This window comes from Armigeres subalbatus, chromosome 2, assembly GCF_024139115.2.
Source record: "Armigeres subalbatus isolate Guangzhou_Male chromosome 2, GZ_Asu_2, whole genome shotgun sequence".
NCBI classification, from domain to species: domain Eukaryota; kingdom Metazoa; phylum Arthropoda; class Insecta; order Diptera; family Culicidae; genus Armigeres; species Armigeres subalbatus.
Window position 1 is genome coordinate 430,165,882 of NC_085140.1, and position 12,971 is coordinate 430,178,852.

At 39.4% G+C, this 12,971-nt stretch overlaps 2 protein-coding genes across 2 annotated transcripts in view; both read right to left on the reverse strand.

Moving 5' to 3' along the window:
* The window catches only part of LOC134213558 (cGMP-dependent protein kinase, isozyme 1), a 123,661-nt gene that overhangs the window by 77,766 nt on the left and 32,924 nt on the right, over positions 1–12,971 (reverse strand). The window lies entirely within an intron of this gene.
* On the reverse strand, positions 10,616–12,944 carry LOC134210357 (uncharacterized). Its single transcript, XM_062686410.1, has 3 exons — positions 12,661–12,944; positions 11,883–12,613; positions 10,616–11,817 (listed from the first exon to the last, which is right to left on the reverse strand). Exons 1-3 carry the CDS (start codon positions 12,942–12,944, stop codon positions 10,616–10,618), a joined length of 2,217 nt encoding a protein of 738 aa, XP_062542394.1.

Below are 12,971 nucleotides of genomic sequence, written 5' to 3' on the forward strand. Positions count from 1 at the left end.
ACACAACTTATGGCTGTTCTATTGCTATGTCGAGACGGCAAATTTTGCAGTTCATTTTTACTTTATTCAATTGATGCACACGATATCAAATATCAATTCACTGTTACTATTGGAGTCTTCTGAGAACAAATTTGGACATTTAACGTCTAAATTTAAGCAGCGATCAAACAAAATCAATAAGCGAGAATCAAATTACGCCAATCAACAACCGTAACAACAACACACACACACACACACACACACACACACACACACACACACACACACACACACACACACACACACACACACACACACACACACACACACACACACACACATATGACCTAATGTTGATTCGACGTAATGTCTTTCCGACCAACTGTCATTTGATGAAACATAATTCGACCAAATGTATTTTGACCAGGTGGTACCGCAATAAATAATTTAGTTTTTAATTTTCATGAACCAAATTTTGTTTTTCAAATATCCATTCGAAGGAACGTCATTTGACCAAATAAGCTAAGAACATTCATTCGAAAATCCGCTTTGGACTAAATGCTTATTTAACCAAATGAATATTCAACCAAATGTCCTTTCGATCAGAAGTCATTCAACTGAATGTACGAAGTTGGTTCATTCTAAAATCTGCTTTGGCTTTAATGTCCATTCGATCAAATTTCCATTCGATGTAGTGTCTTTTCGACCAAAAGTCATTCGACCAAATGTACTACGTCTCTAATGAACAAAAAAAACATTTTCGACTAAATGTCCATTCGACCAGATATTCATCCGACGTAATGTCACACAACAAAATGTTATTTGACGAAATGTCCTTCAACGAAATGATATAGTTATTGAAAGCATTTTCATAGGGATATCAATTGTAAAATTTGAAAACCTAAGATTCATTACCATTGCATAGTAGGGTATGTGCTGGAACCATGATCATCATCATCACGGTTTAGGGTCATTTGGCTGAATATCATTTGCATTGGCGTAAATAAGGGGGGGCCGGGGGGGGGGCTGTCCCCCTCCAGACCTACTTGTGGCCCCCCCCAGAAAATTTTGAAAAGTAATTCCAACTTAGTCAGTTTATATTTCATTTACATATTTCCTACATATTTCTTAATTTTGATTATGAATTCTATAAACATATTTTTTGTTGCGTTATCACATCTATGACCATTTGTTCAGCAAAGCATCGACATATTTAAGTTGGACCCCCGGGAACATTTTATCGATTTTTAAGCTAAAATAAATGCCGCTTCTAATTCAGTTGCTAGCTTAAAATAATAAATTTGTTCTGCATTTGTTTGACTAGTATCCTGGTCGCAGAAACATAAAAACATAATTGTATTAAGATATAAATATTTCTGTTCTATTAAACTACCATCCGCTTCAAAAAAGACTGAAGCAACTACATCAAAATGAGCACATGTACACAAATCCGGTCAATGAAATTTCGAACGACCATTCTTTCGAAAATCTTCGAGTTAATCGCAAGGTATGCCGCAAAATAGTAGTCAAATTCCTATGGAGCTTTTTGCTCTCGCTATATAATTCTGGCACAGAAAGATATAAAATTATAAAACTTAAGAATCTTTATTAGAATGACAGAAAAATCAACTACGCATTCCATTGAAAGTATTAGGATAAAACTTAGGCAACCTTTGCACTCACAACAGAGACAGCATTAAAGAAATATTTTTATAATCCTCAAAAGATCTTGTTCCATTTATTTTTTTGGCGATTTCATAAGGATCATCGGAAAACTCTTTTGTGCCTGCTTTAGTTAGAATTTATTTTTTAGGATAAAAAAAATAGATTTAGAAACCAGTTCGTATCAGAAAACATTTCTTTTGCAGCACAATTCAGATCGATTTGGTTGCTTCTGAAGTCTCATGGAATTTATGACTCATAAAAAACACTTTAGGATTCATTATTGATTATGACAATATTTCGTGGAATTTATTCCACATCTAAAGAGTTTCAAAAATTTCAAGTTTCAAAAAAATCGAGATCTTTATGCATTAAGTAATTATGGAAATGCTTGAAAACTTTCAGAAATATACTAATATCGAATTTCATTTATAGATAATTCGAAGAAGATTCTTGAATCTTAGATTACACACTTATCCACATTTAGTAACATGGAGAAGTCAAGTTGACACAGACACAGCGTTTTGGAGCAATCACAGCATCATTGGAAATCAATTGTATTATTCGCGATTTTTTTATGTTAGTTCTAGGACGAATGAGCGATAAACTAAGTCAAACAATTTCTATTGCAATCCATGCGCACAGTGCTTTAAATCGCCTTTGAAAATTACATCCCACCAGCTGGTGCCATGCCCCCCCCCTAGACCGAGACTCTAGTTACGCCTATGATCATTTGGTCGAAAGAGTAATTTGGCCGAACGCCGTTTGGTCGAATAGTTGAAATTTGTTCTCCTATTAAGTGTTTGAAGTGAGCAACACGGAGTGTCAAGTAAGTAGGGTAAATGACCCAATAGTGGAGGAACTAAGCACGTTCCACCACTGTTTGTTCGCATGCACAGAAGCTATAATTTATTTCGCTTACCTAAATTGTGCATTCGAAAGCTCCTGTTTTACATTTTTAGTAGAAAGTATTCCGATGGCAGCAGCTCCTGTCATTATTACCTAAAATGAATCCTCCAATTATTGGTGCAATGTTCCAATAGTTGCGATATTTTCTAATTCGTGTTCCTATAGTTGCGAATCCCATTGTTTTCATACGGGACTCGCAACTATGGGAACACTACCGCAACTATTGGTACAAGGCAGAGAATAAATTTCAGTATTTCAGTGATATTTTACCGATTTTTTAGTAAATCCAAAACAGTTTTCAACTCTTTCACTTAACGACAGGTCAACTAATTGATAAACAATGTGGGTTGCTACGTTATTTGCGTATATTTGATAAAAAAAAGTAAGTAGATAAGAAGCATGAGTTTTCCGGCAACGAAATATCACCATTTTTTTGAAATGTGAATATTATCAATATGATTGAGATTTTTCAAATTTTAATATGGCATCAGCTAGCTATATTGTTTAACTGTTGCGTGAGGTAGAAACACCCATGGAAATCGTTATAGCTAAGGCATAAAAGCAGTCTATGCTTAGCTAGGGCATATTGCCCCTCCTTCCCCTATAACGGTAGGAATCGTTTTGGTAGAACGTGAAACACAGAAAGAACTAAGATAGAAATACAAAGTAGGAAAGGGACGAGCCTGGAATTGAACCCGCGACCTCCTGCTTATAAAGCAGAAGCGGTAGCCACTAGAGCACCGAGCTCGTAACCTCACATACAACCAGAGACTTCAATGCACAATACTTTTACTTTTGCTTTGATGAATAACACTCATTATCGCAAAAAGCCGCTAAAATATATTATGTCGATTTCACTACAAAAGAAATTAAATTATTCTATGCATCAATCGCATAGATAATATTCAAAAACTTACACAGAATGCAATTTGTCGGCAAGCAAACACGTTGTTGAATTTACTTTTTCTTTTTTTTTTGCGTTCTCAAGACAACTTCGATTTTGACATTTCACACTTTTCCGAATCTTGGAAAATATATTAATTCGCCGATTCTGATCGCAAAATAGATTACCGACTTTCGGTGATCAATGTTCTTAGCCGAATTTCGGCAACGAGAGTTTAGAAAAACAATATAAAATGGCAAACTTTAACGATATATCAGTAATATAGTAATTTACCGACCAAGTTCGTCATTTTCTATTACCGAAATCAAATTTAGCCTTTAAGTGTGTATTCCTTCTCAATCGGAAAATCAAAAGAGGACTGTGCGAAGTTTTCACATTTCATTTTTTATTTCTAACTGTTCACTTGATTTACCACTTCTCACTTCTCAGTTTACCCTACTAACTCCTCACTTTTTACTTCTCACGACATATGGCCAAATAGGCTAACACCTACATTATCATCATAAGTTAGATATTATAAAATTTTGCACTATCGCACGTCAATAGTGCCATGCACTCGAGTTTTAAATGCCATTTTCGAAAATATTCACTCTATTCTACATATGTTGGAATATAGGTTTTGTCAATAACAAATTGCTATCTATATAATTAGGCAGCTAAATAAAATTTCCATTTAAAATTAGAAATTTTCCATAAACAATTAGGAAATTGCCAATAAAAAATCAGGGTATGAGCAATAAATAATTATAAAATTTCCACAAATAAAACAAAATTTCCATAAACTATTAAGAATTTTCCACGAAACAAAAATAAATAAGCACTTTTAAAAGCAAAAATAGCAATTATAAAAGAAGAATTTTCCATAAAGAAATGAAAATGTTCCTCGAAAAAAATACAAAATTTCCATAAATAAATCAATATTAGCAATAAACAATTACAAAATTTTCCACAAAATAAATATATTTTTTCCATAAAAAAATAAAAATTTTCCTCAAAATAATCAATAAAGAGCAATGAAAAAATAAGAAAATTTCCATTAAAAAATACAAGAAAGCAATAAAGCTGATGAAATTTTACATGAATTTTAAACGCTTTTAAAGAAGGGGTCATCTATGGAAAAAAAGCACAGTTTGATTGCTTTTTTATATTTCTTTATGGAAATTTTCTTATTTTTTATTGCTTTTTAATGATCATTTAGTGAAAAAAATTTATTTTGTTATGGAAAAAATATATTTATTTTGTGGAAAATTTTGTTATTTTTTATTGCTAATATTGATTTATTTATGGAAATTTTGTATTTTTTTTTCGTGGAACATTTAATTTTTTTTATGGAAAATTCTTCTTTTATAATTGCAATTTTTGCTTTTAAAAGTGCTTATTTATTTTTGTTTTGTGGAAATTTTTTAATTGTTTATGGAAATTTTGTTTTATTTGTGGAAATTTTATATTTATTTATTGCTCATACCCTGATTTCTTTATTGGCAATTTTCTATTTTCTTATGGGAATTTTCTAATTGTTTAGGGGGAGTATTTATTTTAGTTATATAATTACGTGTCTCCTCTCATTTCAATAAAATTTATGTCTAGCATTTTCTATGCTTCCAGAGGAATTACCAACACAATTGGATAAATCATAGCACCAGTGCAGGTGAATTTAATTTAATTCATCGAACTCGGATCCTATAAAACTACAGTACAATTATTTATTACGTAGCGCACGAAACAAATCGTAATTTGTTCTGACGTTCCCGGTTTTTTGCTTCCTACACTCCACTGCTGTTTTTCGCAATGCGCTAGTCAAAATAAAATTGACTAATGTTTTGTCTTTCTTTCTTGCTTCCGGAATGAAAATCACTCGAACAATACACCACTTTGTAGAATATGTCGCAGTACCATTCTCGCCTTAGGGATTGCTTTCATTTTACCATGGGTGGAATAAGCATCTACTCCTCTTTCTATGTCGATGATTTCTGGAAAGACGCCGCCCATGCCGGCAGATTCAAGCGGCCCGAGGGAAAAATTTGAAAAATATATCAGACTTCTTCAATTTAATTATGCCGCTTTTAAAAACCCAAATGCTAATTCTCTACCATTAAGTAGCGATGATGTTCTTCGAAGGAAGAACCGCACTAGAATAAAATAGATAAAAGAACTAAACTAAAAAGCCAACTTTAAAAATCAATAATACTTTTCTACGCAAATGTTTCGAGAAACTCCTCCTCTACATAAAACTCTTGGATTTTATTCATGATTTTCCTGTGTTTTCTAGTAAAAACTCAAAAATATTCAACCCACAATTCTCAGTTCAATCAAAGTTAATTGCCTATTTCCGGAGATTAAACCACCCGACCTAGCGGAAAATGTATTGGACGTAACCACTTTCCCTTCGACGGGACTCGAGCCCATGACCCTACAGTACGCTAGACTGGTGCTTTAACCAACTAAGCAACGAAGGACCTCCGTCGGCCTTCGCAACCTAGCGACTACTGAACGTGCTCGAGATTCCCAAATTGGACGCATAGTCAAATCACTCGCAATCCATTTCTCAAGCCAACACTTCCATAATCAACATGTGTGTAGTACACTTTCACATTATAGAAGCGTGAGTATTTAGATTGTCTGGCGGCTACACAGATTCTTCATCAGCAACTGTACTGATCACGCAGTCACGCTCCTCTAATGTAAAAGTGTACTACACACATATGGAAGTGTTGGCTTGAGAAATGGATTGCGAGTGATTTGACTATGCATCCAATTTGGAGATCTCGAGCTCGTTCAGTAGCCGCTAGGTTGCGAAGGCCGACGGAGGTCCTTCGTAGCTTAGTTGGTTAAAGCACCAGTCTAGCGTACTTTAGGTTCATGGGTTCGAGTCCCATCGAAGGGAAAGTGGTTACCTCCAATACATTTTTCGAATCAATATTTTCCACACAATGTACATATTCACATATGAGTTTTCACAACATTGTAAATCAATAATTCTCCCTTATTCTATGTTCCTCAATAATTATAGATCTTATATTTTTTTAACGTTTATTGTAGTTTTCTGTCGATCAACGATTCTAGAAGAATTATCCAGGGAACAATTTCAAGAAATTCTTTATGAGAGCTTCATCTATTGTTAATTTTGACGTAAACTACGTCTAAGGGGAAGCCTCGGATACAGGGTGCAAAATGAAAATTTCCAAATTGGGGACCGTCACGAAATCATGTAAGATTTCAAACGGTAATAGCGTCTTTATCTTTCGATGGATTTTCGACATTTGCTTATCAATCGATTCGGAAACTCTCCAGCAATTTGCCAATTCTATTGATACTATTGATTATCAACGTTAAACTATTGAAAAAGTCATTTCTTTCCAAACCGGGTGAAAAATTCAATTCCGTTCATAAATCCCCAACACGGACATCAGATTGCAGTAACGTACGGGCCTTTTGATCCACTGCTTCGTTTTCCCTGTGTATAAAAAGCCCCGCGTTTCGCGTGCGCGCGTCATTTTCATTTTGCATGTCACGGAGAACGGACGATTTCGTTCGCACGGGAGGGCTCGTTGATTGAGATTTATGAGTGATGATGCGGATGAAATTTTTCGTCAGGTGGTGGTGGCGGTCGTGGAAACAGCAATACATCTTTACATCCGTGTTCCCAACAGCATCGTTGAATCTGGCAATCAACGTCGTGCTGTTGATGAGGCACATAAATGGAAATGAATCGGTTCTTTTCAGGACCACCATTATGTTTGGGAGGGAGGTTAAGTTGAAATAATTTTTTGACGTAAGGGGAAGACTCAGATACAGGATGTAAAACGGAAATTTCCAAATTCGAGACCGTCGCGAAATTAGGATAGATTTCAAACGCTAATAGCGTCTTTATCTTTCGATGGATTTTTAATCACTTACTCTGCAGAAGTCGAATGATGGATTGAATCTTATGAATTTTATTTAAATTTTTAGTCAAACCAAATTCCTCCAATGAAAAATTTAATGCCCTGAAAAGGACAGATTTCGAATCATGCGGATTCCTAATCACCAACACAACAGCAACCATTCGATAGTCAGAATATCACAAGAGTATTTCACTCAAATGCAGATGCTGGCTCTACGGTTTTACCGCTACACTGCAACAGATTGCCATCGTTGGATTCTCTGTCGCAACGATCCTGTTACGAGCGCTACCTACGCCATCGGTGGGAACGAAGAGCGTGCGTCAGAATGAGAAGCTGTAAAAATGTATTCGCATGGATGGAAATTAAACCTGAAACAAGTAGCAGTCTATCTACTAAAATAATAATCTTGAGGGAAAATTTCACTGGTATTGATACTATCCATGCGAATAAATTTTTGTAGCGTCCCTGACGCCACCGATGGAAACTATCAGCCATCACGAAGCGATTAATATGAACTTTGATCAAAATTCGTCTCGCCTCAAATTATGTCTTGAGTGCTGCCTTCACTGATGACACTTCAGACGCAACCGTTGCAGAAATAAACACCATCGTAGACACGCAAGAAAATTTCATCGCCGGGAATAAAATTTCCGGTAGGAGCTCCGCCGATGCCGAAGGTGGTACCATGGTCTGGTCTCCGCGACATCTCGAACGAAATGGCTCGCGCGCGCGGAAGAGCTGCTTTCTTGTAATCAATAAAGTTGAACCTGTAGCCACGCCCCTTTGGTGAGTGTTTGACGGTTACACAATATTTGCAGTCATACCGGACAACAAAAAGGAGGGACTAATGAGCCATCTTTATTGATTTTAAGAAAACTGCTCTCTCCCGCGCGCGTGGCCCATTCCAGTTCGAGACAGCAGCACGTACGGACGTGTTTTTTGTTCGCGCATTTTGACGTTAACTACGTCTAAGGGGAAGCCTCGGATACAGGGTGCAAAATGAAAATTTCCAAATTAGGGACCGTCACGAAATCATGTAAGATTTCAAACAGTAATGGCGACTGTATCTTTCGTCGGATTTTCGAGATGTTGTTATTAATAGATTCGGAAACTTTCCACCAATTTGCTAATTGTATTAAAACTTTTCATTATCAACAACAAACTATTGAAAATGTTATTTCTTTCCAAATCGGGTGAAAAATTCAGAAATAATCAATCCCGTTCATAAATCCCCAACACGGACATCAGATTGCAGTAAGGTACGGGCCTTTTGATCCACTGATTCGTTTTTCCTGTGTATGGAAATCCCCGTGTTTCGCGTGCGCGCGTCATTTGGTGGCGGTCGTGGCAGCAGCAGTACATCTTTACATCCGTGTTACAAGCAGCATTTTTGGATCTGGCAATTAACGGCGTGCGTAGAGCTGAATCATCAGATGGCTGTTGCGCAGTCCAGTAGTTGTTGTTGGTGAGGCACATAAGTGGGAATGAATCGGTTCTTTTCAGAACCACCATTATGTTTGGGAGGAAGGTTAAGTTGAAATAATTTGTCTATAGTGCAACCGCCAGGAACTAGAAAACTTGTCAGTGAAATATTCTAACGTGATTCTGAGCTCAATTATATGATGATAGTCTAGCACTTAACTACTCTTCTTGCTGTGGATTTAATTTTGAACAATGATTCAGTGATTGATAAGTGATTAAGAAAGTTGATATAAGACGAACTTTTTTCATAGAACAAAGCATAACTGTTTGGTATCGGTAGCGGAATCATAGCATTAGTGCCGGTCCGAGCGCGCGTCAGAAGGAGAAGCTGTAAATATGTATTCGCATGGATGGAAATAAAGAGGGGAAATTTCACTTGACTGTTACTGTTATCCACGCGAATAATTTTCGGCAGCGTCTTTTTATAACGCGCGCTTGTGATTCTGCTACCGATGGAAAACAATCTGCCATCACCAAGCAATTAAGTTTTACTTTGAACAAAATTCATCTCGCCTCAAGTTGTGACTTCCTCTGATGGTAGCCAATCGTTAGTACTTCAGACAAGAAAATTTAATCTGAGCGCGAACGACCGCATGAACCATACCATCGATGAGAATGAAATTTCCGGTAGCAGCTCCGCCGAAGCCGATGGTGGGACTACGATCTGCTTTTCGCGACATCTCGAACAAAATGGCTCGCGCGCGCGGAAGAGCTGCTTTCTTGTAATTAATAAAGTTAAACCTGTAGCCACGCCCCTTTAGTGAGTGTGTGACGGGTACACAATATTTGCAGTCATACCGGACAACAAAGAGGCGGGACTAATGGGCCATCTTTATTGATTATAAGAAAACTGCTTTCCTCCGCGCGCGTGGCATTTCATTTGAAATATCGCGGAGAGCGGTCCCAGCATCGGTAGAGATGTCGCAAATTAATCGATTACTTCGATTAATCAATTATTTGTTGTGATAATCGATTAATTTTTAATCGATTACTGTCCAACGATTAATCGATTCAATAATCGACAAGAATCGAGAGTAATCGATTAATCGGGATTTTACGACAACTATTAGATGTCGATTACTTCAATTATTCGATTCATCGTTAGATAATCGATTAATTTTGATTCGATTACTACTCAACGATGAATCGATTCAATAATCGTCAAGAATCGAGAGTAATCGATAAGTTACTAATCAATTAATCGAGATTTTACGACATCTCTAATTAACCGCTTGGAGACGCCATAAAGTTGCCTGGCGTCCGTAGCAGAATCACGAGCGCGCGTCGGAGGGAGATGCTACAAATATGTATTCGCATGGATGGCTTCAGTTTTGTTATTCCAGCCTATGGCGTGGGTCGTGTGGTCGTTAGTGATTCGAAGTATGTATTTGTTACGGGAGATTTTCGACGACGAATTTGCGGACACTGGATCCACTCGCACGGACACTGTCGCGGTACCGAGAAACGATCTTGAATACGACGGACCGACTTGCTGGAAGACCACAAAATCTGGTTTTTCGGATTGAGGTATAAACTCGATTAGAGAACGCGCACTTTAGTGGATGATAGCTTCTATTGAACTGATATGTGGGTTTTTGTTTCTTGTTGTTTGTACCTTGTGGGTTTTGGGATTATTCGAGTGGAGTTTAGTGTCTGTATGTGTGTGTTTAATTACAAGTTTCAAGGTAAGTAAGAAGGTAGGTAATATATATAATATAATTCAATTTTAATTTGTATAAATTCATTTCATGTTTCTAGGTTCATAACATGCCGGCCACCGTTGAAACCGTCCGTTTCAACCGACTACTGGGTCGCCAGGTGGCGATAATGCTGATCCATCCTTCTCTTCGTTGTCGGAATCGATTGGGAGCACCGCAATCTCCGTGACTGCCCGCTTGTATTCCCCAGCACCCGTTTTAACCACCACAACGCGGACTCGGCCGTCTGACCCGGCTATGGTTTCTACGATGCGTCCAAGAGGCCATTGTAGTGAGGGGTAGTTGTCGAGTTTCAAAAGCACCAGTTGACCCTTTCGAACGTCCGCAGATGGGCGTCTCCACTTGCAACGCTGATGTAGCTGGCTTACATAGTCCCGAGACCAGCAGCGCCACAGATCTTGAACTGAGCGTTGCATGTCCTGCAAACGGGTGAGGCGATTAGGGGACAGATGAAGCAGGTCTGGCTCGGGGATTGAGACTAGAGGCTCCCCAATCAAAAAGTGCCCTGGTGTCAGAGCTGTTAGGTCATCTGGAGAATCGGAAAGAGGGACGAGAGGGCGAGAGTTCAGGACAGATTCGATCTGGGCTACGACCGTGAGAAGTTGATCCATTGAGAAAGCCTTTTGTCCCATGATACGGCGGAAGTGGTACTTAAAAGATTTCACTCCGGCCTCCCAGATGCCACCAAAATGTGGCGAACGTGCCGGGATGAATCGGAACGTGATGCCATTTCCTGCACAGTACTCGCCCCATTCCGCGGACTTGAACTGCTGCTGGAATTCCTTCCGCAGCTTCCGTAACTCGCGATCCGCCCCGACGAATGCGGTTGCGTTATCGCAATGTATCTCGAGAACCCGACCGCGACAGGCGATAAAGCGTTTGACGGCGTTGATACACGCGGCGGTCGACAGATCAGCGACAATCTCGAGGTGCACGGCCTTTACCACCAAGCAGACGAATAACGCGACGTACACTTTAACCGACGAACCTCTCCCAATCAGTGGACGAACGAAAAACGGCCCACAATAATCCATCCCTGCATACGTAAAGGCTCGAGCTGGCTTGAGGCGAACCGACGGTAGAGGTGCCATGAGCTGATTTGCTGGAGTAGGATTGCACCGAAAGCACGTGACACATTTGCGTATAACCTTACGAGCCAAGTCTCTACGCCGGAGTGGCCAAAATCGTTGTCGAACTGTGGCGAGTAACAGAGAAGGTCCACCATGGAGAGTCTGGAGATGAATGGACCGGACAATCAGCCAGCTCAACTTGTGATTTGCTGGAAGTAGCATTGGATGACGGGTATCGAATGGTGCATTCAAGTTTTTAGTCGCCCGTCAATACGAAGAAGTCCGAATTCGTCCATGAAAATGTTGAGATTCTTGAGTGGCGATTTCGATGCAATTCTGCCAGTAGTTTCCGTGGCATTACGGGTGTACTGTTGAACCTCCATTGGAAATTCTTGTTGCTGAGCCAGGCGAACCAGTGATTTTAACGCGCATTCCACTTCCTTAGGCGCCAGGGCAGTGAGTACACGCTGATTTCTCGGTAATTTGCAGTTGTTCCTAAATCGGAAACAGTAAGCGACGAATCTTGTTAGCTTTGCTAATTCTGAGAATTCATTGAAAACAGTTGCGTTCTCTTCGACCGAATTTAGGGACACCAAAGGGCGCTTCTCTTCTTGTAATTCCGACTTGGTCGGCATCGAAACCGCACACTTTGGCCACAATTCGACGGGGGAGGTGAGGTACGCTGGACCATGCCACCACAACTTGTCGTGCAGGATCTGACTGGCAAGTATTCCTCGGGAGATGCGGTCGGCAGGGTTCAGGTCGGTCGGCACGTGCATCCATTGCGATCCTTTCGATAGGCGCTGAACCTCTGCGATGCGGTTTGAGACAAATACTTTCCATGTATTCGATCTGGATTTGATCCAGTGTAGTGCGACAGTTGAGTCGGTCCAAAACATCACTGGCACTGCAAAGTTGAGGTTGCTTGTGAGGCTGTGGACCAGTTGACTCCGAGGAGAGCTGCGCAAAGCTCCAAGCGTGGAATAGATAACCCTCGAAGAGGTGCTACTCGAGATTTTGACGTGAGTAGATGGGAATGTAGTTGACCTAACTCATCTGGTGACACCATGTAGATGCAGCAACCGTATCCCTTTTGCGAGGCATCGCAGAAACAATGGATCGTGCATTTTCGTTCAGTGTTCCAAAGAACCCTTCTGGGAACTTGCAGAGCTTGGAGTTGCCTTATGTCAGTTCGGTATTTCTTCCACCAGGTTGCTGACTCGTCCGCAATCTCAGAATCCCACGACAAGTTAGCTGCCCAGAGGTGTTGTATAAACATTTTTGCGTTTACGATCACTGGTCCGAGGAGTCCCAGTGGATCAAAGAGTTGAGACATCTCGGACACTACTATCCGTTTGGTTAC